Source organism: Hyperolius riggenbachi, chromosome 10 (genome assembly GCF_040937935.1).
Source record: "Hyperolius riggenbachi isolate aHypRig1 chromosome 10, aHypRig1.pri, whole genome shotgun sequence".
Lineage (NCBI taxonomy): Eukaryota > Metazoa > Chordata > Amphibia > Anura > Hyperoliidae > Hyperolius > Hyperolius riggenbachi.
Genome location: NC_090655.1, coordinates 210,460,859 through 210,486,447, shown reverse-complemented (window position 1 = coordinate 210,486,447; position 25,589 = coordinate 210,460,859). Strand labels below are relative to the sequence as shown.

The 25,589-nt window shown below is 44.8% G+C and overlaps 1 protein-coding gene across 2 annotated transcripts; it reads left to right on the top strand.

The window, feature by feature from the left end:
* Positions 1 to 7: 7 nt before the first annotated feature.
* LOC137534347 (gastrula zinc finger protein XlCGF57.1-like) lies at positions 8 to 24,846 on the top strand. Of its 2 annotated transcripts, XM_068255803.1 has the most exons (5): positions 8 to 439; positions 13,956 to 14,057; positions 17,977 to 18,074; positions 21,381 to 21,468; positions 22,956 to 24,846. In XM_068255803.1, the coding sequence occupies exons 1-5, from the start codon at positions 412 to 414 to the stop codon at positions 24,269 to 24,271; spliced, it is 1,632 nt and encodes a 543-aa protein (XP_068111904.1). In that variant the 5' UTR covers positions 8 to 411; the 3' UTR covers positions 24,272 to 24,846. The 2 variants fall into 2 exon arrangements, with proteins under 2 accessions (XP_068111904.1, XP_068111905.1); XM_068255804.1 differs by lacking the exon at positions 8 to 439 and having other exon boundaries at positions 13,993 to 14,057; positions 18,033 to 18,074.
* Positions 24,847 to 25,589: the final 743 nt, after the last annotated feature.

The window sequence follows — 25,589 nt, the reverse complement described above, 5'->3', positions numbered from 1 at the left end:
GACAGTCGGAACCCTGGGACGCACATACAAGCCACCAGCCAATAACCGGAAGTAGCTGTTTTTGATGGCCGAATGGCCCGTGTCAACTGGGGATTTTGTCAAAAAGCAAACGCTAGAGGCCGAAATCCTCCCCGAACAATGTGATTTTTACAGAAGCTAAACTGTGGCCATTTTATTGTAGCACAAATTGCAGCGATAATTGGATGTGATCAAAATAACAATGAATATATCGCACGTGTCTCATAGACAAGACTTTGATAGTATTATAAGCGCTTATTTATTGTAGCAGAGTAAAAGCTGTCCTTTGAGTGAAGCTGCCAGGCGGCCATTTCTAAGAAGCCCACAGCAGGAGAGCTGTTTACTTCGGTGCTATGCTGTAATATAATAGCTGAAATAAGAACACGATAATAAATGGAGACTGACTGCACAGATCTAAGAGGTAATGATATATGATTGTATAAGAGAAGATTAATATTACATTAAAATGTAATTATTACATCGCATGGATTAAGCTTAGGGACAGAGAGAAGGGCTGTTACTAACACAAGTTGTGAGATACTGATTTTTTTTTATTTTTTTGTAGAGGCAAATTTCTCATGTCAATTTAATGTCTGTAGACGTTCCCTACAGGTGACAAATAGTCTGAAGTCTGCAGGGATTTGTTGCAGACGGCAGTCTGATGTCTGCAGAGATTTGTTGCAGGCGACAGTCTGATGTCTGCAGAGATTTGTTGCAGGCGACAGTCTGATGTCTGCAGAGATTTGTTGCAGGCGACAGTCTGATGTCTGCAGAGATTTGTTGCAGGCGGCAGTCTGATGTCTGCAGAGATTTGTTGCAGGCGGCAGTCTGATGTCTGCAGAGATTTGTTGCAGGCGGCAGTCTAATGTCTGCAGAGATTTGTTGCAGGCGGCAGTCTAATGTCTGCAGAGATTTGTTGCAGGCGACAGTCTGATGTCTGCAGAGATTTGTTGCAGGCGACAGTCTGATGTCTGCAGAGATTTGTTGCAGGCGGCAGTCTGATGTCTGCAGAGATTTGTTGCAGGCGGCAGTCTGATGTCTGCAGAGATTTGTTGCAGGCGACAGTCTGATGTCTGCAGAGATTTGTTGCAGGCGGCAGTCTGATGTCTGCAGAGATTTGTTGCAGGCGGCAGTCTGATGTCTGCAGAGATTTGTTGCAGGCGGCAGTCTGATGTCTGCAGAGATTTGTTGCAGGCGGCAGTCTGATGTCTGCAGAGATTTGTTGCAGGCAGCAGTCTGATGTTTGGAGAGTTTAGTTGCAGTCTGATGAGCAAACTGTCAAGATTACTAATGGAGAAAGAAAAAATATCCTGTCACTGGATGCACTCACATAATCTAACATGTGTGCCCAGTGCCACTCGCATAACTTACCACTGCCCTTCCCACCCACCTAACCTCGCACCGACCACATATAATGTGCTGAGCATTTGTCCCTTGTGCATTGAAACAGGAAAATTGATACTTACCTTCGGTAATTTTCCTTTCCTGGTGCATCTCCATGTCGGCATACTGCTGGGTTAGCTCCGCCCCTCTAACCCCTATAGGACCAATCAAATTCTTATAAATATATGGTCCCTACCCCTCCAACGCATTCTCGTATATAGAACTCAGACACGCTGGACAAGGGTGGGACGTATGCCGACATGGAGATGCACCAGGAAAGGAAAATTACCGAAGGTAAGTATCAATTTTCCTGTTTCCCTGGTGCCTCCATGTCGGCATACTGCTGGGATTTGCATAGAATAACAAAACCAATCGGGTGGGTGCAAAAAGTAATTATTTATGAGAAGCAGACAAAACACTTCTGCCAAACTCTACTGAGGTCAGCAGGGCAGGATTCACTCTATAATGATTAATAAACGTGTTAGGCGATGACCAGTTTGCCGCTTTACATATGTTAACCAGCGAGATCCCTGCTGCCGCTGCCCAAGAGGAGGACATGCTCCTGGTTGAATGTGCTGAGGTACCGGAAGGTACTTCTGACCCTCTGGCTCTGTATGCAGACTTAATCAGACGAATTAACCATGCTGCAATCGTCCTAGTAGTAACCTCTTTCCCTTTTTTCGGTCCTGCTGGATTTATGAAAAGATGATCCGAGTCCCGAAATGTGCTTGTCATGTCCAAGTAATGTTTCAGACACCTTGACACATCCAATGGGTGTCCCCGTGGAAAACTTTCATCATCAGGAAAGGCCGGCAAGGTCCATTCTTGATTCAGATGTTTTATTGTTACCACTTTTGGCAAGAAGTGGGACATTGGTCTCAGTACCACTCGATCTTGAAAAAAGGTTAAGAAGGGATCCTTCCAACCCAAAGCCCTGATTTCCGATACTCTTCTGCCAGAAGATATGGCTATCAGAAAGGCTACTTTCAATGTCAGATTCCATATTGAACAGTTCTGAGGCGGTTCGAATAAGTCTGATGACAAATACTCCAATACTAGAGGGAGATCCCAGCTCGGACAAATCTTTTGTAGTGGAGGTCTCAACTTCATTAAGGCTTGAAAGTATTGCTGAATCATCTTGTGCGAAGCTAACTGAGAACTGACCAAGGCTGATATGGCTGACACTTGGACTCTAAGAGATCTTACTGTCAAACCTATGTCGAAGCCTGTCTGAAGGAACTCTAACACATGCGGTACTGAAGGGGAAAGATAACTAGTTTCCTTTTGTATTGAAAAGTCAATGAATTTTTTCCATATTCTGTAGTAAGTATTATTCGTAGATGATTTCCTTGCTTTAAGCAGTGTCTCTGTAACTGTTGAAGAAAATCCAGCCTGTATTAGCTTCCTCCTCTCAATCTCCATGCAGTCAATGACAATTTCTGCAGATGTTGATGCCGTACCTCCCCCTGTGTCAGAAGATCTGCTATCTGTGGCAATTTCCAGTGATCTGCCACCGACATCTTTATCAGTCGTGGAAACCACGGTCTTTTCGGCCAGTAAGGTGTTATTACTATAGCCTCCACTTTCTCCTTCTGTAGCCTGTTGAGGAATCTCAATATAAGCGGAGTCGGGGGAAAAGCATATATCATAGATGCTTTCCACGCCTGGGTCAGAGCATCCACTCCCTCTGACCTCTTGGAGGGAAACCTCGAAAAGAACCTGGGCAACTGGTAATTCACATCCGAGGCGAATAAATCCACCTGTGGCAGACCCCAACGCTGAACTAATGTCTTGAAGATCTCCGTCTTCAACTTCCACTCGTTGTTCAGCACTAGGTTCCTGGATAAGAAATCTGCTTGAGAGTTCTGTGTTCCGGGAATGTAAACCGCTCTCAATGCCACCAGGTTCTTCTCTGCCCACGTCATCAGGGGAGCTACTTCTTTCATCAAAGACCAACTTCTCGTTCCCCCTTGCTTCTGGACATAGGCTACTGCTGCCTTGTTGTCCATCTGAAGACATACAGCTCCTCCTTTCAGAAGATGCGCAAATGCTTGTGTTGCCATAAACGCCGCTCTCAACTCCAGAATATTGGACACCACATTCACTTGCGGCTGACTCCATAGGCCCTGGGACCAGTAGTCCTTGTAGTGAGCTCCCCAACCTAATCTGCTGGCATCCGAAGTAACCGTGATCCAACAGTGGGGAGATAGTTGGTTGGCTCGTTGAAGGTTCCGGATGTTCATCCACCACAGTAAGGACATCCTGACTCTTGCTGAGATTCTGATGCATTGTGACATTGAATAATGATTCCATTGTTCTAGTAGCAGATTCTGCAAAGGCCTCATGTGCCATCTGCTCCACTTTATCATGAGTATCGCTGATGACATGATTCCCAGAACATGCAGACACCTCCTCGCTGAGACCGATCTCTGCTGGTACAGCCATGTCACCTTCTGTACTAGGTCCTTTGCCTTGGCTTCTGGTAAGGAAACTGTGTCTTCTACCGTATCGAAGACTGCCCCTAAGTACGTCAATCGTCTGGCTGGGCTGAACTGGCTCTTTTTCTCGTTTATCAGCCATCCTAGTTCGGAAAGGAATTTCACCACTCTTTCTGAATCTCTCATAAGGTTTTCTCTGGAACCTGCCATAACTAAAATATCGTCCAGATAGTGATGGATTTTTATTCCCTGAGTCCTTAATTCTGCCACTACTGCCACTAGGACCTTTGTAAAAGTTCTCGGTGAAGTGGAGAGTCCGAAAGGCAGAGAACAGAACTGCAGATGAGCATCTCCTATGGAGAACCTCAAAAACTTTTGACAGTGTTGATGTATTGGTATATGGAAGTACGCGTCTTGGAGATCTATGGACATCATCCAATCCCCTGGAGATACCGCCAATATTATTGACTGTAGTGACTCCATCTTGAACTTGGGTATTCTTATTGACCTGTTCAGATATTTTAGATCTATTACCGGTCTGAAGCCACCTGACTTTTTCTGTACCAAAAACAGGGGCGAATAGATACCTTGGAATCTCTCTGAGGCTGGAACTGGTAGTACCACCTTCTCGGCTATCAGACTTTGAACGTATTGCTGTAGAACTTCTCTTTTTGTAAGATCTGACGGTATCCTTGTTGGTGCCCATCTGTCTTTGGGGATCTTCCGGAAGTGCCACTTGTGACCCTTGTTGATGACTGACGTCACCCAGGGATCTTGAATCCTCTCCACCCAGACATTGATAAAATTCCTTAGTCTTGAACCTACTATCAATGACTGGGCGGGCGCACCTTCAAAAAGGTTGCTTCTGTTGTCCCCCAGGTTTGGTTGAGGACTTCAAGGATCTTGCCAGATTAGCTTGTGTACTCCTCCAATTTTTCCTGAAAGATTTTCCTGGCTTGTAGCTTCTTGATTCCGAGAATTTGTTTGAAGCCTGTCTTTTAGGATTGGAAAAGCCCTTTCTAGCTGGTCTATCTTGTGGTAGTAGGCCTGATTTTCCGCCTGTCACCCTTGAGATAGCCTTATCCATCTCCTTTCCGAAAAGTGAAGATCCGTCAAATGGTATCTTGACCCAGTTCTGTTTCGAGTTCATGTCCGCGTTCCAATGCTTCAGCCATAAGGCCCTTTTGGCTGTCACTGAATTCAACATGACTCTCGCTGATGCTCTAAGAGTGTCCATAGCCGCTTCACTAACGAAATCAGCTGAGAGTTTTAGGTCGTCAAGAGCTGAAATAATCTCTCCTGCTTCCACTCCTCTCAAGATAGCCTCTTCCACATTTGATATCCAAACATTCAACGCTCTACCTACTGAGGTCAGTGCTATAGCTGGTTTGCAGATTTGACCAGACATCAAATAGATTTTCTTTAAATCGTTATCCACTCTCCGATCCAGGATATCTTGAAAGGTCACCGTATTTTCCATGGGAAGGGTAACATGTTTCATCAATCTTGATAGAGAAGCATCTACCACTGGTGGTGATGACAGGAATGGTGCCTCCTCTTCTTTTATAGGATAAAGTTTTGCGAATTTGTTATGTAATGATGTTTTATTCTCCACTTTCCCCCACTCTTCCAGTACAATATTTTTAATTTCCTTCATTAATGGAAATGAACAGGTCTTTTTTGACAAATGTGAATAATACTCTTTGTTTTGAGCCTGTTCCTCCGGCGGGTCATTCCACTCCAGTGCTTCCTTGACTGCCGCCACAAATGGTGCTGTGAGCGCAAAATTAAAGAGGCCTGAAGAAGGTTCTTCTTCTGAAACCTCTGGATCTGGCTGCTTGTCTGTTATTGGTAACCCAACTTGTGAGGTACTTGGGACCGCCGAAAGAGTAGCCACTTCTTCTCTCACTACTCTTCGGATCACATCCACTAAATCTTCAGTCTTTGTTTCATTTTCGTGTGCAACGTGACCTAAGCACTGAGCACACAAGGTCTTGCCTTGCAACGCCCTATTAGGGCAAGCCCAGCAGTGACCTTTCCCAGGCATAGATCTTCTCCTTGGAGATCTGGACCTGGATCTGGACCTAGATCTCGATTGTCGAGAGGAACGATATTGTCGAGAGGATGAGTAACCATAATATGCTCCGGACCCCGAGCGACGACTCTGCGATGATCTTCTATCCCTGTTGTCCGGTGGTGCATGAGGGCTATTAGCTCCTCCTTGGCCCGGTGGAATCACGTAAGAGCTGTAAGATATAATTTATATATATATAGCTCAGTGATGTGTTCATAAAGTATTTAAGCTTTTTTTTTTTTTTTTGTGTCCCTTACCCAGAGGGTCCATGATGCTCGCCAGCCTCAGCAGATGAGTCCACTGCAAACGTGATAACAGACAATCAGAACCAAATTGCATACTTGAAACATTTGCATATAACAACGACTTCTCAATAGTCTCTAACTTACAGGCAGAATCATCAGAAAGGTTTGCCTCATCAACCTTGTCCTCCAGATGCAGTCTCAGGCACTACAATATATATAACTTCTCCTGATAGCCCCGACAGCAGCACTGATCAGCAGCAAGGTCAGCCTTATACTGAGACATTCTGTCTCGTTTAAATAGGCCGCCTCCCTGCGCCTCCCAACGTGCTGGCGTCACTGGCCGCTTTTTGCCCACATCAAAGATGGCCGCCGCATCCTCCGACCTCTTGATGACCACTTCCGGGCTCGCGCGCATGCGCAGAGGTCCCTTCCGCCCGCCGAACACACGAGAGAGGCCGACCTCGCCGCCATTACTCATTCAGGTCGGCCCCTCTCCATTTCCGCTTACCTCGGATAACATCCATCTTCCGCGCAGCTTCTGCGGACATGCTTCACAGCCTTTAGCTGTTGCTGGGCTGGCTTCCCCACTACACCACCAGGTATGTTGGGCTCGACCACGGGCGCATTTAGCTGCCCCCTCGCACAGGAAAGCTTAAACCTGTGGAGACTGGGTAAGGGAGCCATCAGGAAAGGATCCAAAATAGAACCTAGAAGAAAACTTTAAATAGAAAAATGTAACCAAATAGAACAGTCCTATAGTGTCTGAGGACAGCAAGAAGAATGCGTTGGAGGGGTAGGGACCATATATTTATAAGAATTTGATTGGTCCTATAGGGGTTAGAGGGGCGGAGCTAACCCAGCAGTATGCCGACATGGAGGCACCAGGGAAAGATATATCCTTGCCCTGTGAGTTTGTCCTGTATGACTTTCAGTTCACTTCACAACAGTGCTGCCAAACGTCACACAAAAATGTTTAGAAAATAGTTATACAGCCCAATTGTCGCTTGCCACTTGTTCCAACGGCATGGAAACCTATACATACAGTGGGATGCGAAAGTTTGGGCAACCTTGTTAATTGTCATGATATATATGTATAATTTGTTGATTGTTACGATAAAAATTGTCAGTTAAATACATCATATAGGAGACACACACAGTGATATTTGAGAAGTGAAATCAAGTTTATTGGATTTACAGAAAGTGCACAATAATTGTTTAAATAAAATTAGGCAGGTGCATAAATTTGTCATTTTATTGATTCCAAAACCTTAAGAACTAATTATTGGAACTGAAATTGGCTTGGTAAGCTCAGTGACCCCTGACCTACATACACAGGTGAATGCAATTATGAGAAAAAGTATTTAAGGGTGTCAATTGTAAGTTTCCATCATCTTTTAACTTTCTCTGAAGAGTAGCAACATGGGGGTCTCAAAACAACTCTCAAATGACCTGAAGACCACCACCATCATGGTTTTGGGAAAGGATACAGAAAGCTGTCTCAGAGATTTCAGCTGTCTGTTTCCACAGTTAGGAACATACTGAGGAAATGGAAGGCCACAGGCTCAGTTGAAGTTAAGGCTTGAAGTGGCAGACCAAGAAATATCTCGGATAAACAGAAGTGACGAATGGTGAGAACAGTTAGAGTCAACCCACAGACCAGCACCAAAGACCTACAACATCATCTTGCTGCAGATGGAGTCACTGTGCATCGTTCAACCATTCGGCGCACTTTACACAAGGAAATGCTGTATGTGAGAGTGATGCAGAGGAAGCCTTTTCTCCACCCACAGCACAAACAGAGCCACTTGAGCTATGCTAAAGCACATTTGGACAAGCCAGCTTCATTTTGGAATAAGGTACTGTGGACTGATGAAACTAAAATTTAGTTATTTGGGCATAACAAGGGACGTTATGCATGGAGGAAAAACAACACAGCATTTCAAGAAAAACACCTGTTACCTACAGTAAAATATGGTGGTGGTTCCATCATGCTGTGTGGCTGTGTGGCCAGTGCAGGGATTGGGAATCTTGTCAAAGTTGAGGGGTGCATGGACTCCACTCAGTATCAGCAGATTCTGGAGACCAATGTCCAGGGATCATTGACAAAGCTTAAGCTGCGCCGAGGCTGGCTCTTTCAACAAGACAACGACCCTAAACACTGCTCAAAATCCACTAAGGCATTCATGCAGAAGAACCAGTACAATGTTATGGAATGGCCATCTCAGTCTCCAAACCTGAATATAATTGAAAATCTGTGGTGTGAGTTAAAGAGAGCTGTCCATGCTTGGAAGACATCAAACCTGAATGAACTAGAAAAGTTTTGTAAAGAGGAATGGTACAAAATACTTTCAACCAGAATGCAGACTTTCATTGGAACCTACAGGTTCCAATGAGAGTGCCCAAATGTATGCACCTGCCTAATTTTGTTTAAAGAGGAGCTGTTAGGTATAAGGTCTCAGAGAAAAAAAACACATATATCAGTAGCTAAATATTGGCTGTACTTACATTACATATGCATTTCACTGTCCACGTTTGGATTTCACAGAATTTTTATATAGTATTTGCAGAGAATGATGCTCCTGACAGCTCATGGCAGGTTCCATGTTTGTCTGTCTCCTATGAAGCCAATTGTGTCGTCATGTCCTCCCTGCTTCCTGAAGATTCGACTCACAAAAAAAGATCCTAATGGACAACACTACTGTGCAGTGAATATTAATTAGCCATGTGGCTAGGAACAATAGTGGACTCATGCAGTATACTCTGCCCTGTGATTTTTCAGTGCTGTGAGCTGGACTGCATTACAAGCTGCTGTAACATGAGCCTGTAACTTCTCACTAGCAGCCGAGGGGAGGACCCAAGGTGGGGAGAAGCAGCCCCAGAATGCTTTGCAGTATGTTATGCTGCCTCTCGTCCTTTTAAGAGCTTGGGAATAACAGCCTTGCTGTTCAGCACACATCAAAAGTAAGAGAGATTTTTAACTTCAGTATTGCCTTTTTGGCTTCCTTCTAAACTGTTTAACACAGGAGAATAGAGGTTTAAATTAGCTTTTGCAGCCTGACAGTTACTCTTTAAACAATTATTGCACACTTTCTGTAAATCTAATAAACTTCATTTCACTTCTCAAATATCACTGTGTGTGTTTACTATGTGATATATTTAACATTTTTTATTGTAACAACCAACGATTTATACAGGAAAATCATGACGATTAACAAGGTTGCCCAAACGTTCGCATCCCACTGTACCAATTACAATTATGAACTACAATTCTCAAAAGTCACAGTAGACTTACCACCCTTCCCAGCACAATATATACTACATGGAATTCTACAATTTTCAGCAGTTCCAGCAAAGTAGAGTTGTTAGCAGCTCACTGGATGAAAACCAGGGCTGGCGCAGGCTTTACTGGAGCAGAGTGATATGGGAACCAATGCTTTGTACAGGGCTTGTGCAGTGAGCTGTGGGCCTTTACTTCAGCACCATGGACAGCGGTCAATAGATTGTCATTCACTTCACACTCTTGTAGTAGCAGTCAGGCATACAGAGATTTTATGTGGGGATCCCTGACTCAGCTACAACTATTGTTCTTAGCTCAGTTATTTAAACCTCAGAAGAGAGTGTCTCCAGCTTTGGCAGGACAATGGCTCTAATGGCGAAAGCCACATGCATTCCTGAGCTAGTAGTGTGGCCAGGCTTGACCTATAACTTCAGCTGCATTTTTCTGTTTTTGGAAAAGGACTTGCTGGTATTTATTTGCAGGGACTGTGAAAGGCCTGATCAGTTTGTGACAGGACCTCTCACTTTTCTACAACCTAACTGTAATCCCATTGTGCACACTGACAATTTATTCACTTAATTATGCTGGCCATACCTCATGCACACTACGATGTCTTTGCTAAATTAGCAAGATATACCTCATATCAGTTGTTTACCTGATTTACCCGCAACACCATTGTATATTTGATTTCATTTGGGCATACATTTGGCTGAATATCGATCAGAACACTGCTGCCAGAAACTTTGTACTGGTCAGTGTAGTGCAAAACTGGCCAGCCCACACATAAACGCCTACCCCACCACCACCTTTTCCCATAGCCCCTATACTCCTGCCATGCTCCATTTGCAAAAACATGGTCTGGACTGAAGGGGGCCTAAGTTTTTTTTTTTTCTCTTTAGAGGCACTTTTTTTTATTTAATTTAATATATGCATTCAACAATTTCCCTACCCTAGATTATTCCCCTTAGGCTACTTACACACCAGGACGTTGAGTTTAGGGGACGTTATAGGGCACATAACGTGCCCCCAATCGCATCGCCTGGTACTCTCTAATGTGGACGTCAGAGTAAGCCGCGTTGTGCAGCTCAGTCTGGCGTCCGTGATGCTGTAATGCGTACTCTTGGACGCATGCGACATCACGTGGTCCCACCCGGCCAATCGCCGCACAGAGCGGCCGCTCCAGGAAGTAAACACTGCACGTCACACCGTGCAGTGAATATTAATTAGCCATGTGCCTGGCCGCTCTCCACTCCTCCCCAACACTACTGAGCATTTGCGCACAGTCTAACGCATTACGCACAGCATGCAACACTCTCAACGGATGTGCTGCGTAACAATGTAACGCAACGTGGGCACTGTGAACAGCCCATTGATTTTTCATTACTGTGCGGTGGGGCTGCGTTACAGGCTGCACTAACGTGCGCCTATAACGTCTCACTGTGAAAACAGCCTTAAAAAAACTAAAGCAGTTTTCTACATTTCACACTCCTCCAATTCATTCGCCAATAACATCATCACTACTTATCACACCTACATAATCTATATCTTGTTTTCTCACCACCAATTAGGCTTTCTTTGGGTGTTACTGTGGCGAACATTACGGAAAGTTGTGCGCAATCGCCAACGACTTGCGTAATGGTCCAGCCCATTACTGTCAGTCCTATGTAGATAAAAACAAATACCTTTCCTTTTGCTCTCTTCTCACTGAAAGCAAAAGCCCCTCACCCCATATCCAGTGTCCTGATAACATGGAAAGGAATTTCACACCTGGCTGACCTCCTGCCGAGGACCATTTCCTGCTTCAGCCCTCTCCCAAAAGAAAGCCAGCTCTAACTGGCCAGATAAGAGCTCCCTCCAATATCATAGACTCAAACAAAGGAAACTTTAATTTATTAATAATTCAGAATAGGTTTGTCCCAGAAAGACAAAAATTACATTTTCGGATACCCATAACGCAGTTATATCATTCACCTGAATTACAATTTTCTAACTGTCAGGAAACGGTAGAGAAACGGCTTTATCCGGCCTGCATAGAGCGAATGCGATAGAATAGGCATGTGTAGCCCCATTGATACGCGGTCGCAGGCCGCTTATGAATATAGTCTCGGATTTGCGATGCGCCAATCTGGGGCGGAGTCACACAGATTATTAATAATTGGTACATTTTCTTGCTCTGAGTCTGGGGGTGGCAACCTTGCTGCCAGGAGATAACCCTGCCTTAAATACACCTGCTTTCCAGGTAGTGACAGCCCAAAACTAAGGTCCTATAAAAGTGGGGCGGGACCAAACCCGCCCAGTTCTCCAAATTCCATCGACCAGGAAAGTCCATGCAGGCGTTCAAGGAGAACCGACGCCTGCTGTGTTCAAGGACTCTTAACATTAATGCCTACTTTTAAGCCGGACTCTGTTTCTTCATTCTCCAAATGGACTGCAGCCATAACTAAGTAAGAACTTTCTATTTTTACCCTTTATTTTTAAGCTTTGTGATATATGTTAATTGGTGTATATAACTGTATGTAATGCATTTTTGTTATTAAACGTTTTAAAAATCGTTTAGCGGTTATGACCTGTTGCTGAATATACACAATCGTACCTATTCTCCTGAAATCGCTACCCTGTGTTTAATAGAAGTGTGCCTTTATAACCCGTATGCGAGAACCCGGCCCAGATATAACGATCTGACCCAGGTTCCTGCATACTGCTAAGGGTTAATAGAGCGTTCTCGAAGTCCTAGTATAATTACAGTAGCGGGCTGTGTAACCCGCTTGGTGGCAGATCTTTGAATTGTATGTGTGTGGTGAATCTGTTGGCGTCTGAACGCTCCCTCCGCGAGTCAGTTCATTAAATTGCGAAGTCGGGTTACTCTTTGTGATGAGCAAAATGACTGTGTGAGAGGTTTTCTGACTCTGATCGATTGACCCCCCTCTGCAGACCGGCCTTGCGGTCTGTGACATTTACTTTTTGCGAAAAATTATTTTATTCTTTATACATTTTACAGGGAATAAAGAGTAAAATTGAAAATAAGTCCTTATTTCTTAGTTTTTAGCCATTATGGTTTGAATAATAAAAAAAAAGGCTACGGTAGATTAAACCCACACATTTTATTTGCCCATGTAGCCTGGTTATTACAACATTTAAATTATGTTCCTAGTGCAATGTATGGTGACAATATATTATTTGGAAATAAATGTGTTTTTGGTTTTCATTGTACTGTATCAGTATTTACAAGCCCGTATTTGCAAAAATGACAGTAATATACCCTCATGGCATAAAGATGTGCCCCTTTATTGGGCCCCACCCCACATAGATATCCAGATGTGCTCCTTTATTAGCTTCAGCCCCAGCATAGATAGGCAGATGTGCCCCTTTATCTACCCCAGTATTGATAGCCAGATGTACCCCTGTATAACTGCCTCCCTTATAGCCAGATGTGCCCCTTTAGTAGCCCCCACCCCCAATTTGCTAGGTGTGCCCATTTACCCCGCACAGATAGGCAGATTTTCCCCTTCACCCCCCCCCCAATAGATAGCCAGGTGTGCCTGCCCCTTGTTAGCTCCTCCCCCAGGAGTAGCCAGGTGTAGCCCCCTGGCCACCCACCCCCTGTGAGCCGATCCCCCATTCCCTGCCTGATCCCTTTCAATTAAGCCCCTGTGCTGCGATTGGGCAGCATGGAAGATTACCCAGGAAGAATCTCTCACCTGACCTGGTTCCAGTGGTTCCAGTGGCAATGGCGTTCCTCTCCGTGTAATACCGCTGTCAGCCTCACTTGCCTAATAAACTGTGTCCCAGCTTGATGAAGTCATCAAGCCGGGACCTGATCCATATGGCATAGCGAGGCTGACAGCAGTACTGTACAGAGGGGAGCCCAATCACCGCTGGAATTATGTCAGGTGAGAGATCCCTGGTAATCCTCCATAATGCCGCATCGCAGCATGGAGGGAAGGGGGTTAATTGCAGGGGATTGGGCAAAGGGGTGGGGCATCGGGTCACAGGGGGTGGGTGGCCAGTTAGTGTAGTTAGAAGAAGGGTTAATGAGCACAGGCATGTGCTAGCAAGTGTGCTGTGCTTATTAAAAGCAAGTCGCTACATTTCCCGTTATGTGGCTTTCAAGAGCCACTTGCAGCGATGTGAATGTACTGCACTTGCGTAGCAAAGTGAGGGTATGGGCGGGCTTTACAAGGAAGAAATGTCACTGACAGCTTCAAAAGAAAAATTTAATTCAATTGTGGGGAATAAAACGACACACACGGTACAAGCTGACAATGCAGTCCCCCAGTGTGGCAGCTTTGCACAAGTTGTACGCGTGGTATAAACGACTTCTTATTTCTATTAGTTTTGAACTGTTCTAATAGTTTGCCTTTTTAGGAATTTCTCACTTTGTAAGTAATGAATTTACTCTCAGAACACACGCAGATTACTACTTTCTTCCAAATGTGATTAAATTAGTACACAAAACACACAAAATCTGGTGCCTTTCATACATCTCACTACAGGGACATCACTCTCCTCTTTATTCACAGTCCCCGAAGACACCAGAGGGACTCATACAGATGTCAAACCTGAAGAAGAGGAAGAAAGATATCTGAGGATTAAAAAAGAGGAAATTCCACCAGAGATCACAGGTAAGTGATGAACAATAAATATAGCAAAAAATTTTTAGATTCTCCTTGTTCGGAGAACAGAAGACACTGATTTTGATGTACCTACACAAGTCAAAAGAGAACTGGGGAAAAATTGATGCAGTTAGGGCTGGTGCACACCAAAACCTGCTAGCAGATCCGCAAAATGCTAGCAGATTTTGAAACGCTTTTTCTTCTTTTTCTGTAGCGTTTCAGCTAGCGTTTTGCGGTTTTGTCTAGCGGTTTTGGTATAGTAGATTTCCTGTATTGTTACAGTAAAGCTGTTACTGAACAGCTACTGTAGCAAAAAACGCCTGGCAAACCGCTCTGAAGTGCCGTTTTTCAGAGCGGTTTGCGTTTTTCCTATACTTAACATTGAGGCAGAAACGCACCCGCAATCCAAAAAATGCCTCACCCAGGCATTTTTCGTTTCTTCAAAACGCCTGCCGCTCTGGTGTGCACCACCCCATTGAGATACATTGACCAAGCAGATCCGCAGCCGCAAGCGGATCTGAAAACGCCCAAAAAGCCGCTCGGTGTGCACCAGCCCTTACACAGCATCCTTGTTTACATAACCGCTGCCTTTTGTTTGTGCGTTTAGAATTCTGAGCCTTGAATTAAAAAACTGACACTTTCATGTAGCATTTTAAAGCAAACCTGAACTGAAAAATAAGTCAAAATAAACAAATGATATATCCCATGTAGTCTGCTTATCAATCTCTTTCTTCTCTCCCGTGTCCTGTTTGTCCACTGTGATCAAAAGACTTCTCCCTTTACTTTTATAATGGGGATGACCCCATAACAGCTTCCAGGTCAGCACTCCGTTAACCAGTAATATCGTTTGAGCCATAGGGAAACATCGATATTACCTTGCACATCAGTTGTCCTTCCAGTTCTAACTGTCAGCAACTGAAGTCGTGAAAAAGAAAGATGCATTGGTTGCAGATCAGATGCAAAGATGAGATAGGTAGTCACATACACACGTTGCCGGTTTAAGGGCAAGCTTAAGCGTGTGGCCCAGCTACCCCCCCCCCTCCCTTATGATGATTACCCCACTGCTCCCCAGGTCCCCCTCACAGGTAGCAGCATTCATCACTCACTGCCTGACCTGGTGGGTGGCAGCTGCACTGTCCGTGCACTCTTCAGCCATGCTGTTTGCCTGTCACTATCCGGTCCGCTGCACGTTATGTGTAAACACACGCCAGATTAAGAAGAGGCAGACAGCGTGGCTAAAGGCCCGTACACACGCCGGACTGGAGGCAACAACGGGTCCGTCGTCACCTCTTGCTGGGTGGGCGTTCCGACAGTCCGGCATTTGTACGCGCTGTCGGTGGACTGATACGGCTGTTTCTGAGCGATCCGCTGAGCGATGCAAAGATGAGATGGATAAGGGCCTAAGCACACTACATCTTCACTCAGCAGCACAGGTAGCCGTGAGATTGAGGCAGGGAACACACTTGCCTTTCAGTTTTCTGCGCGTGTTTTCCTGCATACTTTTTCTGAACACCAAGTGTGTTTCTATGCAGGAAAACACGTGCGTTTTTTCAAAGTTGCTGATGTAATTGATAGAGAAAACTGACAAACTGTGCAGAGTCATCATGCAGAATGTCAGTTTTTTTATTGCACGCGAACAACATACTTAGTGTGAACTTGCCCATTGATTAACATGAGTTCTCAGGTTTTCTGTGCAGAAAACGCGCACGAAAAAAAGTGTGTTCCTTGCCTCACACAAACGCATGGTGCCTGTGTTACTCTCCATTGCAATGCTGCCCCATTCAGCTATGCTGAATGGGACAGCTCTGGGTTGCGCTCAAAATGTGTACAGCAGTGTAAATGTGTGAACGTACTGCTGCACAGTGCATCAGTGTGTCCATAAGACAGTGCTGTCTGTGCAGTGTCTACTGTCTCTACATATATACATATTGCACACTAACACGTGTTACTGAGGTCTTATCAGCAGCACAACAGTGTACTCAGACCCTAATGGTTTGGAAACCTACTAACCAGAGTAAGGTGTTCACTAAAGCAAAAGGTTTACATTCATAAAGAAGATAGTAGGCAAATACAAATCGCAACACTTTTGATGCGACACCCCATATCTGTCCTACAGTGATCTGACAGTGAACTATTGTTTTCCCCTAATCAGGTGCTGATCTCCACCAATTAACAGCTGAGACATCCTGCTAATCTTTCTCCATGTACCGTATTTTCCGGCGTATAAGATGACTGGGTGTATAAGACTACCCCCCAACTTTCTCAGTTAAAGGGAAGGTTCAGGGAGGGCAGTTAAAAAATAAAAATCAATTTCCACTTACCTGGGGCTTCCTCCAGCCCGTGGCAGGCAGAAGGTGCCCTCGCCGCCGCACCGCAGGTTCCTGGTGGTCTCCGGTGGCCGACCCGACCTGGCCAGGCCGGCTGCCAGGTCGGGCTCTTCTGCGTTCCAAGGCCCGGCACTTCTGCATCCCATGCCGGCGTGCTGACGTCATCGGACGTCCGCCGGGCTGTACTGCGCAGGCGCAGAACTACTGCGCCTGCGCAGTACAGCCCGGAGGACGTCCGATGATGTCAGCGCGCCGGCGTGGGACGCAGAAGTGTCGGGCCTTGGAACGCAGAAGAGCCCGACCTGGCAGCCGGCCTGGCCAGGTCGGGGTCGGCCACCGGAGACCACCGGGAGCCTGCGGAGCGTAGGCGAGGGCACCTCCTGCCTGCCACGGGCTGGAGGAAGCCCCAGGTAAGTGGAAATTGATTTTTATTTTTTAGCCGCCCTCCCTGAACCTTCCCTTTAAAATATAGAGTTTGGAATATATTCGCTGTATAAGACTTCCCCTCTTCCAAAGCACACCAAATAAAGAAAAAAAAAACAAAACATCATATACTGGTGCTATATATGAACAGATACTGGTGCTGTAGTGTATGTGGTACCCAGTATATAACAGTATACAGACGATTGACTGGTTGGGTTGGTCAATTCTCCCTCTCCCTAAGCGGAATGGTCAGCTCTCCTTGTCTCCCTGTTTATCAGAGCTGTATGGAAGAATAGATCTCGCTGTACCCATAAAACACGCCTCTTTCACCCTTCTGGCCCGCCTTTGTATCCTATTTACCTCCTTCTCTGCCACTCAGATCTCGCACATGTGCGCATGCGCCGCTTCACTACAGTCCTCAGCAGTAAGGGCGTATCACCTGGCGTCAGTCACACCCGGCGTATAAGACGACCCCTGACTTTTCAGAAAATTTTCAGGGGTAAAAAGTAGTCTTATATGCCAGAATATACAGTTCTGAATAGAGGCTAATCAGGCACAGTAATGTTCATGTGGCTCTGTAGTAAAACTGGTATCACAGAGGCTCCAGCAAGGATAAAATAATTAAAATCCCGTTAAAAGGGGGAAGTGGGTGGACTCTGTGAGAGGCGCTTGGACCAAAGATTGACCCATACTGTGTTCTCCAAAATTGATTGCCTGATGAAGCAGGATACTGACCCGTGAAATGCGTTGCACACTTGAAGATGTTTCAATAAATGTTACTGCTATTATAGTAACGTCTCATTGTTTGGTCATTGTTTACCTGAGGGAGGTGAGTCCACCCACTGCCCCCCTTTTGAGAGGATTTTAATTATTTCATCCTTGTTGGCGCCTCTGTGATACCAGTTTTACTATTGATCTAGTCCACCCAAGGTGGAGGGGTGTTTCCCCGTTTCCTTCTTTCTACAGAGAGCGACTTTTTAATACCTGAGTGGGATTAGGTCACAATTCTCCCCACCTGCCTTTTCAGTGGTTGCCTTTGCGGCGACCCATGCTTGTGAGTATAACACAGTTTGTTTGTGTACAACACCTCCTCTTCATTGACATACTACACCATATTAGGCTATCGGTCTCATTTTTTGTATTCTTAAGTCATGTGGCTTTGTGTATGTCTCTCACAGATGGATCTAGTAACAGAGATCTGGCTGAGCAATATCTCTGCTCTCTTTACCCCCAGGATTCTATACAGGAAGATGACAGCATCCCGGAGCATGATCAGGTAGGTATATTGGGTGAATATGATATATAGCGGGAGGTAGAGATGTCGCGAACGGTTCGCCTGCGAACGGTTCCAGGCGAACTTTGGGGGTTCGCGTTCGCCTGCATCAGGCAAACTTTTGCTGAAGTTCGATTCGCCCCATAATGCTCTATTGAGCAAAACTTTGACCTTCCATGTCACTGTCAGCAGACACATTATTGCCGAACACACTGCTCTCACTGCTGTAAGTCCGCCCACCCTCCCTCCTCCAAGCAAGGTCCTTATGCCATTTCACTCAGTTGTCTGCCTACAATAATTAGTTAAGGGACAGCTGCTACACACTCTGCTAGGGAGATTTTAATTAGCCTCTTGTGGGTCCCCTCCTCCTCCCCCCCTCCTCCCTCCTCCCCTGTCCCCCCCTCCTCCCCCCCTTCCCCCCTCCTCCCTCCTCCCCCCCTCCTGGTAAATTTTAGGCCAGCTTCAGTTACTACTGTAGTGGTACAGTGGTTAGGGTGACTTGCCCACCACACAGTGAGATCTGGGTTCGATTCCCAGCCATGGTATGATGTAAACTGGTTTTTAAAATAGTATAATTCCCTGGCAGATGAGACCCTCCTCCCTCCGGTAGGAGGGAGGAGGGAATAGGTAGAAGGGTAGGAGGGAGGGGACCCACAAGAGGCTAATTAAAATCTCCCTAGCAGAGTGTGTAGCAGCTGTCCCATAACTAATTAGTGTAGGCAGACAACTGAGTCAAATGGTATAAGGACCTTGCTTGGAGGAGGGAGGGAGGGCGGGTCCTCTGGCAGTGATGTGTATTTCACTCAATCAGGTGTGCCTCCAGGTATAAGAGCTCTTGAAACATGTTTTCTATCATTTTTCCAGCCGGTAGAATTTTTTAAAATTTTCAAAGTTCGCCTCCCCATTGAAGTTTATTGCGGTTCGCGAACTTTTTCGCGAACCGAACCTTTCGCGGAGGTTCGCGAACAGGGTTCGCGAACCTAAAATCGGAGGTTCGCGACATCTCTAGCGGGAGACAGACTTTCCAAAGAGTGCCAACCTAGCTGGAGGTAACAGTAGTCTGTTAGTGGCCCTTCAGTTCAGCTCTCATGTCCGTCATCCAGATAAGATTCTTCATCTATCTTTGTAAAGCTAGCCATACACTTAATAGATGTGGCAAATTGGGACGGCAATGCTAAGGAGAACTTATGGAGAAGCATGTGATCACTTTCATCAGCTGATAGATTTGTAAGGCTCTGATTTGCTGATCATGCGTTAAACCAGAAAGTCATCACAACAAATCAGAACCTGACAAATCTGTCAACCGATCAAACTGATCACATGCTTCTCCATGAGTTCTCCTAAGCATTGCCATCCCTAATGGCAACATGATTGATTCATCTGTGATTGGAATCTGATCAGAGAGGGATCAATTCCACACACAGTACATAAAGTTTCAATACATGTTCGCAGAAAAAGATTGATCAGATTGCAGTGTTGTATTGCTCGATACATGCAACGCTACCAATAACCACTCCTGCTCCATTTCTGATTGATAGAAATTTTCTGTCCTGTCCAATCAATATTTTAGTTTAGGTCAAAATTGATCAAAATTCAATTGACCGGATATATTGGGGCAATAGATTTCTGGCATTCGATCAGAGTGATCAAACATGCCGAGGATCGAACAGAAAAAAAGTGTAGGCGACCTTAAGTCAGGAGCCTTTCTTTAGTGGTAAATTATTCTAAAGTGGCAACCTGCTGGAGGACAATGAACATTTGGACTTTAACTCCACCTTAAGTCTGCTTAAAATGGATTCCTAATACATAATGCAATATATACAGTATGTATAATGGATTTTACCCTCTTGTTATTATGTGCCTATACTAATAGGACACATGTTTACAGTGTGTTCTGATCACTGTTTTAAATGTCTGCTTCTAAAATGTTGACATTGCTTCTAAAGGTGTCCACACATTGTCAGATGGCTACCAGATTAGACCATCTGATAGATCCCTCTTTGATCGAACCTGCCAAATACTGTTTTCCGATTTCCAATAGATTTTAGTTGTCTCTGCTTCCCAGGCCCCTAGGCTCTCCCCATGTTATATAACCCGTGGCTTTCTCCATTGTCGCCAGGGGCACATGTACCACGTTACCCGATCACATAAACTGATATTGTCGTCAGGAAATGATATGCTGCTAACGTCGCGCACCTGACCAAGGCCTTTCGAGCGTGATCTTATTAGCATGCTGCATCAATCGAAATGACGACGAGGCGGCCACATCGTGTCATTGTTCTTAGCCAGATTCTATCATTATGATATCGATGACGCAAATTGTGTAATGTATGGTCGGCTTTACGTGTTTGGTTTTATATCTGAGCTCTGAACTATTTCTGTGGAGATCTTCTGAAATAGTGAGTACAGAGTAGAACCGAGTAGTGATGACTTCTTAGTGATTGTAAACAATTGCAGGGACATGCTTGTATTGTAAGGTAAAGCCAAATGCAGTAATGCCAGAATATTACATTATTGCAGGGCTTAAAATGTACCCGATGCAGTGTGTGTGTGTGTGTGGGGGGGGGGGGAGGCAGATGGGATACACAGGGCCCCTCCCTGTCTTGTGCTCCCCCCATCCTGTACTCCTCTTCCTCCTGTGCTCCCCACTCTAGTACATACAGCAGAGTATATGTGCAACAGTAGCTGTGCTTGTCTATCACCTGCTCCGGGCACTCACCATCCATCCTCTCACCTCTTGTTCTTGTGCCTAACATCTCCTCCTGCGTTGCTTCATTACATAAAATATGAGAAGATGGGGATGCCAGGTACTTGGGCTAGAAGTGAGCAGTGACAGGATGGACATCGCAGGAGCTCCTGAAGGAGGAGAGAGAAGCATGGCTATCACTGCGGATGCTACTCTCCCTACTGGGCTAGGGGAGCATGCTTCAGAGGGTGGGGGCTGCCACTGCCGAGATGTACCCTGCGGAAACTGGGCAGGGAAGACCAAGTGTATATGTCTGCTGCATTTTACATGTTTGGCAGTTTATCTGCCTGTGGGTGCCAGCCTGCTGCCCGCCCCTGGCTTCCTGGTTCCCTAGGCCATGGCCTTTGTGACCTTGCCAGCCATGGGGACACAGAGGCATGTTCCCTGGTCCATGGTAGCGTGGTTTTGTTGTTAGTAGTTTTTTTTTTTACTAAAATTTCTACCTCTGATTCACAATAATATTGTGTTGTGTATGAATATTTTGTGTGTTTTCCAAAGTAATGCATTCTGAGAGTTCTGCTACTTTGTGCCACTTACTGTTTGCATTGTTTTGTGTTCTTCAGGATGACAATCTGATTGTTAAAGTTGTAGTGAAAGAGGAAGCAGATGAGTCATGCAAGGAAGAGGCAATTCCTATGGAAATCAGCACAGGTGAGTGATTAACATTACAGGACGGATTGAAGCAAAAGTGGAACGGCTGCCCAGAGCCACCTGGCTTACATGTATCAATTGAAACCTCATTGGTTGGCAACTGATATGTCTTTGTTCCAGTTTTCAGCCAGCAGAAAGTATTCCGAGAGTAGTGCGAGCCCTAGTGAGGGTGTAGGAAGCCATCATCCCTCTGCTCTTCCCCTCAGTTTCTTGAGCTAGATAACTGCCCCCCCCTCCCCCCCAAAAAAAGAAAAAAAATGAATTACTCCCATAGGTGAGTATAAGAGAGGATCTAAGGCTTGGTAGAACCTTTCTTGTGTTACTGAAGGGTTATGATGGAGTGTGGGAGATAAAATGAATAATGTAAGACACTATTTTGTCAACATTTTTAGTATAAATCCATTAACACTATGAGTCTACCAGGGAGGGAAAAGCCATAAAAATAACGGAAAGGGGATATTTTAAAATTTGAATGTCCAGGGAGACCACCACAATGAAATTAACAATAAAGAGATATTTTGTTTATTTTATTATTTTTTTTTTTTTTTGGGGGGGGGGGGGGGGGGAGTTGGGGATGCATTCCCTTAGGGATTCACACTATGTGCAGTTCTATCAGTTCTACTCTGTATATAGTGTGCGATCTGCATGGTAACATGAAAGTCCATAGATTTTCATATTTCCATTCACAGTACAGTGGCGCGTACTCAAGCATTGTAATTTAACTAGGAATGCTCTTATGCTTTTTTGATTTCCGGCAAAAAAAAAGTTTGGATGGCAATACATATATGCAGTCTATGCACTGTGTATGCACTGTGTACCGCTAGATAAACATATAAAGTTTATATCTGGTACATCATAGTGTCTAGAACAGACTCACATTTATATGTGTAGTAGCACCTCCATCTTTCTCCTCATACTGATGCCTTGCAAGTACATCCTTAGCACTGTGTCTCTGAACCCCCCCCCCCCCCCCCCCCCCCCCCCGGTGCCATCCCCTCCCCTTCCTCCCCTGCCTGGATCAAATTATATCTATTTTCACGGTGTGTAGGAGAGGGGGGAGACAGGAGAACTTCTGCAGCCTGTTTTATCATGTATGTTTGCTGTAATCTTACTGTTTTATGTCTATCTTACTATCTTATGTCTACTATCTATCTTATGTCTGTTTGCCTGCCTGGATTAGATTACATCTCGTGTCACAGTGGTTGTGAGCTGGGAGCAGGATATTGGGGGGGGGGGGGGGGTGTAGTTATGGCATCAATCCCCCAGCATCCTTTGCACCTATGTATTAAAGTGAGAAAAATATTGCCCAGGCCCGATTTTAGACAGGGCGTGTGGATTTCAAGATCGTATGTGGAATACAGACCATGGGGAGTGAGAAAATCATACTTTATTATGTGTGATTTTTATATATCTTGGCAACTTATTAGATTTAAAGCAAACTGTAGTTTATAATTTAGGTACACTTTAACCTTTTATGTGTTCTCCAGATGGACGATGCAGAAGGTTCAATGCAGAGAATGCTTCTATCGGTTCCCATGCGAGTGATATGGAAGAAAATGATGATGTCACATCTCATTCTTCAAAAGAAAACACCCTTTCCCCAAGCCGGCAGTCAACATCTTCCAGCATCAATACATCCTCTGATCTCTCAGCACATCCTAATCACTCCCCTTCTAACTCCCATCGTCCAATCAGCAAAAGGGGCAAAATCTATCCCTGTTCTGAGTGTTGTAATGTTTTTATCCAGAAGGAAAAACTCATCTCGCACCTACAGCGTCATAAGGTTGAGAAGCCATACATGTGCTCTGATTGCGACAAAAGCTTTGCTAAGAAATCTCACGTAAAGAGACATCAAAAGCACCACAGTGGTGATAAGCCATTTTCATGCTCTGAATGTGAGAAGTCTTTTATACAGAAGACAGACCTCATCAGACATCAAGTGAAACATACCGGGGAGAAGCCGTTTATGTGCTTGGAGTGTGGGAAATGTTTTGCCCGGAAGCTATCGCTACAAGCTCACGAAAAACGTCATGCATTGGAGAAGTTACGCACAGACTCAGAGCGTGGAACTTGTGGATCTGAGAAGCAGGTGTCTTCAGAAAGTGGAGAATGTTCCTCTCGGAGAGGAACTCTAATTTCTCATCAGCATGTTCACACGGCAGTAAAGCCATTTTCGTGTTCAGAGTGTGGGAAATGTTTCTCTTGGAAGTATCAGCTTACCCGGCACCAGAGAATCCACACGGGAGAAAAACCCTTTTCCTGCCCTGTTTGTGTCAAATGCTTTGCTGATAAATCAAATTTAGTGAACCACTTGAGAACTCACACGGCGGAGAAACCGTATTCATGTACTGAATGTGACAAATGTTTTTCCCAAATAGGAAACCTTATTGCCCATCAAAAAACTCATACAGGAGAAAAGCCCTTCTCATGTTCAGAGTGTGGGGAATGTTTTGCCCGCAGAGGGCATCTCATCTCACATCAGAGGTCTCATACAGGGGAAAAGCCTTATTCCTGTCCTGCATGTGGGAAATGTTTCACTGAAAGATCAAACCTCGTCATACATCAAAGAATTCACACCGGAGATCGTCCGTATTCATGTACTATTTGTGGGAGAGCTTTTGCGCATAAATCAGATCTAGTTCGACATGTAAAACGTCTTCACGTTCCCAATACAGGAGGCTCTCTTCAGAAAGATGATCTTGTTTCTCCCATCTCTTTTGCTGTCGGCAGTGACGTTACAGTGGCAGCTATTATCATTCTGCCCATAGTTGAACTTTTAAATGGTCAGTCTGCACAAAACTGATAAAGGAAACCTGAAGTGAAAGGGATATGGAGGCTGATATATTTATCCTGCTGATCCTGTGCCTCTAATACTTTAAGCAGATCAGATGTTTCTGACAAAAATATAACGATTATTGGCATATTTGTTTCAGGTGTGTGATTCAGACACAACTGCATCCAAAGATTAGCAAGACTGCCAGGCAACTGGTATTGTTTAAAGGGAAATAAATATTGCAGCCTCCATATCCCTCTAGCTTTCGGTTCCCTTTACAGTGATCATTAAATCATGTGGTCAATATGAGCAAGTTATTGGTTTTGATATCTTTGATTGCTTATTCATGATCATGTTATCATGTCTCTTGCTTTTGTCTACCCCACGCATGAAGCAGTAGTGAGATATGATTGCAGTTATGACCAGCCATTGATCAGTTACCTGACAAATCGACATATGCTTTTCCAATGTTTTTTTCTGTGAATATTTCTGTAGAATAAATTATGTCTAACAATGAAGTAAATTCAGATTTTTGAAGCAAAACATTGCTTTAGGATTCTCCTGTTTTTTAAAACAAATTGTGCTGCTATTAAATACAATGGGCTTGATTCACAAAGCGGTGCAAACTGTTTAGCACGGGTGTGCTAAACAGTTAGCACGTGAAGAGCCGTTCGCGGACTTTTGCACGCGCAAAGTGCCGCGATTCGCACGATCGCGGACTTTTGTGCGCGTAATTTGCAGCAAATTGCACACGGAAAAGTCCGCGATCGTGCTAATCGCGGCACTTTGCGCGTGCAAAAGTCTGCGAACGGCTCTTCACGTGCTAACTGTTTAGCACACCCGCAACAGTTTGCACCGCTTTGTGAATAAAGTCCAAAGGGTTAAAATGTTATCATTGTCATACTGCAAAAACTTTATTTTCTTTTCCTGCTTTTTCTTATAAAGTCTGTCAGGATAAACCTGGATTAAATTCAGCCAAGGTGGCTATTAGGAACCATCTTGGCCCAGAATTTAGTGTGTATTTACAGTAGGCGCTCCTGTATACACACTAAATTCTTGGCCGATACAGTCCCTAATGACCACCTTGGCTGAATTTAATCCAAAGGGTTAAAGTGGGATTAAGAGCCATTAGGCTTGATTCACAAAGCGGTGCTAACAGTTAGCACCCTGGTGAAAAGCCCCTTATCACGCCTAAACTCAGTTTAGGCGTGATAAGTTTAGGCGTGATAAGTTTAGGCGTGATAAGTTTAGGCGTGATAAGTTTAAGCACCAACTGGGTTAGCACCGAAGTGCACAGCTGATCAAAAGTTTTGCGCTAGCAAAGTCTGGTGCACTTCGCATAGAGTTT

Excerpts from the sequence above, each read along its gene's own strand:
- LOC137534347 (XM_068255803.1), top strand. The coding sequence starts at position 412 with ATGGAGACTGACTGCACAGATCTAAGAG. Across the intron at positions 14,058-17,976 it reads AATTCCACCAGAGATCACAG|ATGGATCTAGTAACAGAGAT; the intron begins GTAAGTGATGAA and ends TGTCTCTCACAG. Across the intron at positions 18,075-21,380 it reads GCATCCCGGAGCATGATCAG|GATGACAATCTGATTGTTAA; the intron begins GTAGGTATATTG and ends TGTGTTCTTCAG.